The 5,841-nt window shown below is 43.0% G+C and overlaps 1 protein-coding gene across 1 annotated transcript in view; it reads left to right on the forward strand.

Annotated features, from left to right (window-relative positions):
• Positions 1 to 5,841, forward strand: part of Tcea1 (transcription elongation factor A1) — a 96,954-nt gene that overhangs the window by 31,652 nt on the left and 59,461 nt on the right. The window contains exons 4-7 of the mRNA XM_004633373.2: positions 978 to 1,025; positions 1,785 to 1,855; positions 2,710 to 2,783; positions 4,652 to 4,753. Coding sequence (XP_004633430.2) covers positions 985 to 1,025; positions 1,785 to 1,855; positions 2,710 to 2,783; positions 4,652 to 4,753 — 288 coding nt within the window. The 5' untranslated portion in view covers positions 978 to 984. The remainder of the gene's footprint in view (positions 1 to 977; positions 1,026 to 1,784; positions 1,856 to 2,709; positions 2,784 to 4,651; positions 4,754 to 5,841) is intronic.

Consider the following 5,841-nt stretch of genomic DNA (forward strand, 5'->3'; position numbering starts at 1 on the left):
GAGCCATCTCCCCAGCCCCTCAAGCATATTTTTTATTCCATGCTTGAATTGAATGCAGTGGACATTTAGGCAAAAGTGACATTTAGAGTAAAGCAGCGAGATCATTTCCACAACAGACTGAAGATTCAGGAATGATAGTTTATTGATAAGGCTAGCCACTGGACGTTACAGAGCAAAAATACGTTTAGCCCCATTCTTTGTTTTGCCTTGGATTACATACCTTTTTGCTTTCCAGGGCAACCATGATGGGACACTTTGGTTGTCCACCCAGGAAATCAAGGGCTGTCACCGTGATAGTTTGTGGCCGGGTCACAAGAAGCTGATTCTGCTTTCTCTTATCTTTTTTATGTTGACCATGTCTTAATGTGGATGGAGAAGGAGTGAAAGTGTGAGGCATTCCAGGCAGGCTCATGTACAGTTGACTCTGCTTTAGTATCTCCTCTCTTTAAGGCGGATTGGGGCTTCTTTGGCTCAGATAAAATTAACCCACAAGAGCCACCATCCCCTATAAGAGGTGTAGTATATAGAGGTGTTACATATTTAGAGTTGTATTAGTTGAACAGTTACGTAGCTAAGAAATAGAAGAGGGGTAAAATATGATGTGAGCATGTGGGAGTTGATGGTGGGTGTCTGTGCAGAAGATTGCCCTTGCCAGAGTCACATATGTTGTGCATTTCCAGCTGTCTCGATTCTCAGTTTTGCATTCCCATATTTGAGAAGTTGGAAGGATTTAATAAAGCCTGGAAAAGAAAAAAAAAAAAAAAAGTTACCTGCCAGGCTTAGGTGCTTCCATGTCTCCAGAGCACACTGGGGATGGCGGGTGACGGTCACTCAGCTGCAGAGACTTCAAGCAGCTTGTGCTAAAACTGACATAGAATTTTGTGTGGGCCTCAAGTAATTACCTGCTTTAAATGGATGGAATTTATTGTTTTGTGCCTGTTATTCTTATTTTGCTGCTGTTTTTCTTTCCTTTGTAGACCTGTTATGCCTGTAACGTTAAATATGAACATGGCTATGCCTTCTTGGTAAGTGAGAATTTACTTGTTCATTAAGAACGTTCTATGGGGCTGGTGAGATGGCTCAGTGGTCTAAAGCACCTACTTAGAACAAGCCTAGCAAAGCACAGGGACCGCGGTTCAATCCCCCAGCACCACATACACACACACACACACACACACACACACACACTAAATAAATTAAAAAAAAACAAATACATTTATAAAAAAAAAAAGAATGTTCTAGTCTTTTATAGGAAGTGCTTTTAGGTACATTTTAGTTTATTTTTTTCCACTGTAGGGCACTGAACTGAGGGCCTTCTCATCCAACTACATTTTGAGTTCTTTTTATATTTTTGAGACGACAGCCTCACTAAGTCACTGAATTGCCCAGGTGGGGCCCAAACAGAAAGAAAAAGAAAAAACTTTCTCTAGTTGGAGTGAAAGGACCACACAGAAGGTCAGATTCAGGTCAATTGTGTAGCCTCTGTGGACATTTGAGCTTCACATTCCAGAAGTGTCCCTGCTCAGTGCATTTATCCACGAGTTTAGTAAAACACGCTTACCAAGAAAGGACTCGCTGAGCCGGCCCTGCTCCCAGGGCGTGCTGGGGGGACGACTGAGACTGGGCGTGGTGGTGCACCCCTGTAATCCCAGCTCTTGGGAGGCTGAACACAGGCAGATCACTACGAGTCGGTAGTGAGACCCTGTAGACCCTGTACTAAAAATACAAAAAAAGAAAAGAGTCGAAGTCAGATGGTTCTGGTAACATTTGGCTTTATTGTCTAGGTTTGATATCATTGGGCTTTCACCAGATTCTCTGGAGGATGAACCTGGAATTAAACGGGCAGCCGAAAATGGTAAGTTCAGACAACTTTTATAAAAACACTTGCATCCGAAGTGCTTATGGTAGACTTGGCAGTTACGCAGACATGGATTAGATGTGGTGGTTGTCTGGTCCAGAGGCAGCGTGGTGTCCTTCTGGTGTAGCTGTCAGTGTGGATGCTGCAGGTGAGGGCGACAGGAGGAGGGGCGTGTGCCAAGCTTCAGCTCTGTCGGATGTGCAGGGATTCTGCTTTGACCTCTATAGGCCCTGGCAAAAAACGGCACTGGTGAGGCTGCGAGGCTCTGCAGCAACTTACCGAGACGCTGTCTTGGGGGGTGGGGGTGTGGGGGCAACGTGAAGGCCACATGTTCAGCCCTGGGACAGAAAAACCACAAATCTCAAAAACTGTAACTTATTTAACTATATACTATTTAAGAAGAGAGCTTATAGGTGGAAGAAATATAAAATGTACATGAGCCAAATTAACCATAAAAAAAGAATATCCATCTTTTGGAGAAAACTGTTAATACAAAATATATAGTAAGGGGCTGGGAGATGGCTCAGTAGAATAAGCGCTTCCCTGGCAAGCTCAAGGGTCTGAGTTCAATCCCTGGTTGGGGGGGGGGGAATGATAAGAAATTACTTATACATGTAAATGTATACATGTAAATGATAAGAAATTATTGAAATTTTGAATTAAGCACCACCTGCAAGAGCTGAGAAACTTCATAATAAAAAATACATTCTAATGTATTTTATGGAGTGGTTCAATTTTTTCATGTGTATTCATCCTGAATATTCTATGTGCTTTGCTATTACTTTCTTTTCCTATTTTAAATTGTTAATGGGCTAAACTCTGAAGGTGTGTGATTAACTTCTTGTTTTCAGTAAAAGCTTTAATAGACCAGGAGGTGAAGAATGGCATTCCTTCTAACAGAATTGTGTTGGGAGGATTTTCTCAGGTAAGAGACCTCGTGCCGTGTGTGCGCACCGTCTGCATGCTTTAGCTAGCCGGCTGCATGGTCAGTCTTTGCTCCGTGGAAGAGTGCTCTCTCAGAAGCGCCATTGGCCCTGGACTGCTACTAATGCTGAAAGGTCTGCTTGCACTGGAACTAATTTCTACTTTGTATACTTTTTTACTTTTCTCATTCTCTGTCTCCTCAGCAGTAGTTTTTACTTTTATTAAGTAAATTAATTGGGATCTGAAATATATTTTCTTTTTAAAACCTTTTTATTTTTATTAGTATATATTTGTAGTATGTTAGTTTACATCCCTCATGAGGAGTTGGTATGTGTATATAACACATCAGAAATAGTAATACAGGCTTAAATTCTGTGTACTCGGAACAGACTAGTAATAGGAACAGTAAGGTAGATGACACGAGAAGTTCTTCCCTTTTGGATAGATTTTAGATAGAAATGTTTGTTTTGGTGTCTTTCTTCCTCCCTGGATGTACCCTCCAATCAAAATACTTTCTTAACAGTAAGTATTTATTCATTTATTTATGACGGCAAACCTGTCCTTGAGCTCACAGCGGTCCTTCTGCCTCAGCCTCCTGATTGCTGGGATCAGAGATGTGCGCCATCATGGCCAGTTTTCTTTATAACTGATCTTGCATCTTGAACTTTTGACCTCTGTCTTTGCAATGCATCTTCAGAATGTTTTTTTTTTTAAATTATTTATTTATTACATTTATTTATTGTGTGTGTGTGTGTGGCCAGCTCAGCCCACCAGGGGGCGGGTCTGGCTGGCATGTGGTGCTAAAGGATTGAACCGCGGTCCTTGTGCTTTGCCAAGCTTGTTCCAAGTAGCTGCTTTAGACCACTGAGCCATCTCTCCAGCCCCTTCAGAATGTTTTAACTTCTAGTCTCTTTTACTTGTTCTAAAGAAACAGCAAATTTTTCAGTTACCTTACTAAGGTAAATGTCAGAATTCTGGAATCATTTAGACAATAGGAATCAATAGAAAAGATATGTTGTTGATACAGTCATAAAAAGGTATTATTAATGTGTTTGTTGTAGTGATTTATAATAGTACCTATCTTCCTACAATGATAGGGACAGAAAACTTTATTAAAAATAGGAAGTATGCAAAAGAATTTTATTTGAAATTGATTATAGCCTATCAACCCTTCCCTAAAATACGTTGAAGAGCACCAAGCATGGTGATGCTGCACTCTGAGGGGCTGAGGCAAGAGGGTCAGACAAGCGCAGCGTAGGCAGAGTTCTGGAGAAGCGACATCACGCTCTGGATGGGAAGAGCTGTCATGTCCTCCTGAGTGCAGTGGTGACAGGCACTCCAGGTGCTGATGAGAGGGCAGTTTCCAGGACATGGTGTCCTGGTGGGTGGACAGGGGTTGTAGAGGTGTGTGCGGGGCAGTCCTGGTCTCAAGGTGGTGATGCAGAGTAGCAGCTGCTGTCAGATCGAGAGCCGTGTCCTTTTCGAGAGTGTGTGTACGTATTGGCTCGACTCTTTTTTTTTTTTTTTTTTTGGCGGAACCGGGGATTGAACTCAGATCCTTGCGTTTGACAGTCAAGCGCTTATCCTACTGAGCCATGTCCCCGGCCCCAAAAATGGAGTAAGGGTTTTTTTTTTTTCTTTCTCCGAATGCCCTCAGAGGTGGTTTGGCTGGCTGGAGTGTTATAGGGATCGAACTACAGCAACCTGAGGCTGACAGCTTTGTGGAAGCAGCCACTTAAACAAGTGAGCTAAGGCCAGGCCCCAGCTCGGCTCATTTGACATCAGCCACCCAGTTTGATTTCTCTTAGGGATGAGACCTTCGCCCGTTCTTGGCAGTGTGTACCTAGCTGATTTCCCCTCTCTTTCCAGGGAGGAGCTTTGTCTTTATACACCGCCCTCACCACCCAGCAGAAGCTGGCAGGCGTCACTGCGCTGAGCTGCTGGCTTCCACTTCGATCTTCGTTTCCACAGGTAGCCTGGCTGATGCCAAAACATGCAATTATTGAGCTAAGAGGTAGCAGGTAATCTTGGCAGAAGGTTGTCTTTTAAATTAGTTAATAAACTTTAGTGATTTGTGGACCAGTTTTAGGATGTTAGTGAATTGCAGAGGGCATAGTTCTCGAGCCCTGCCTGCGCACCAGGGCTCCTCCCTTGTGCCGTGAGCCCGCCTGGACACATGGTCACTCACCAAGTCCATGGTTTGCCTCATTCCTCTCCGTTGTAAAAATTTTCTTTAGACTTTTGTGCTGCGTCTTTAGCTTTTATGTGTATGCTGTACTGTCTTTATGAGTTACATAGAGTTACCTTATATAAATCTTGTATTGGATACATTTTAGGATATGTGGGAAAATCAGGGCTCTTCTTTACTCCTAGATGTATTTATTTTTTTAATGAAATCGATTGGTGCACTGTAGCTATCCAAGACAGTCACGTTCATCATAGGGAACTTGTACCTGAACACGATGGCATAGCTCCATCCTTCTCCTCGTTCCCATCTTCCTCTGTCCCCTTCCCCTCTGTATTTACAAAGCTTTGTTTCCACTTTTTCTTCCTTTCCTCATTTTTTCTTTTCTGTTTCTTTCTTTCCCCCTCTCCCTTCCATGTTCCCCTTTCCATTTGAATATTGTCTTCCTCTCTCACAATATGTTACCCATTTAAAAAAAAAATGTTTGATATATTTCATGTTTCGGGGACTGGGGAGATGGCTCAGTAGAAGCACTTGCCTGGCGAGTGCAAGGGCCTGAGTTCAATCCCCGGATCGGCAAAAAAAAAGAAAAAAAAAATCATGTTTGGGCTGGGGTGTAGCTCAAGAGTGGAGTGCTTGCCTAGCAGGTATAAGCCCTAGGGTTGCATATCTATCTTATCTTATCTATCTATCTATCTATCTATCTATCTATCTATCTATCTATCTCCCTCCCTCCCTCCCTATCTACCTACCTACCTCCCTACCTACCTACCTATCTACCTACCTACCTACCTACCTACCTACCTATCTACCCACCTACCTACCTACCTACCTACCTATCTACCTACCTCCCTACCTACCTACCTACCTACCT

Source organism: Octodon degus, unplaced genomic scaffold, assembly GCF_000260255.1.
Source record: "Octodon degus isolate 3935 unplaced genomic scaffold, OctDeg1.0 scaffold00054, whole genome shotgun sequence".
In the NCBI taxonomy this organism is placed as follows: Eukaryota; Metazoa; Chordata; class Mammalia; order Rodentia; family Octodontidae; genus Octodon; species Octodon degus.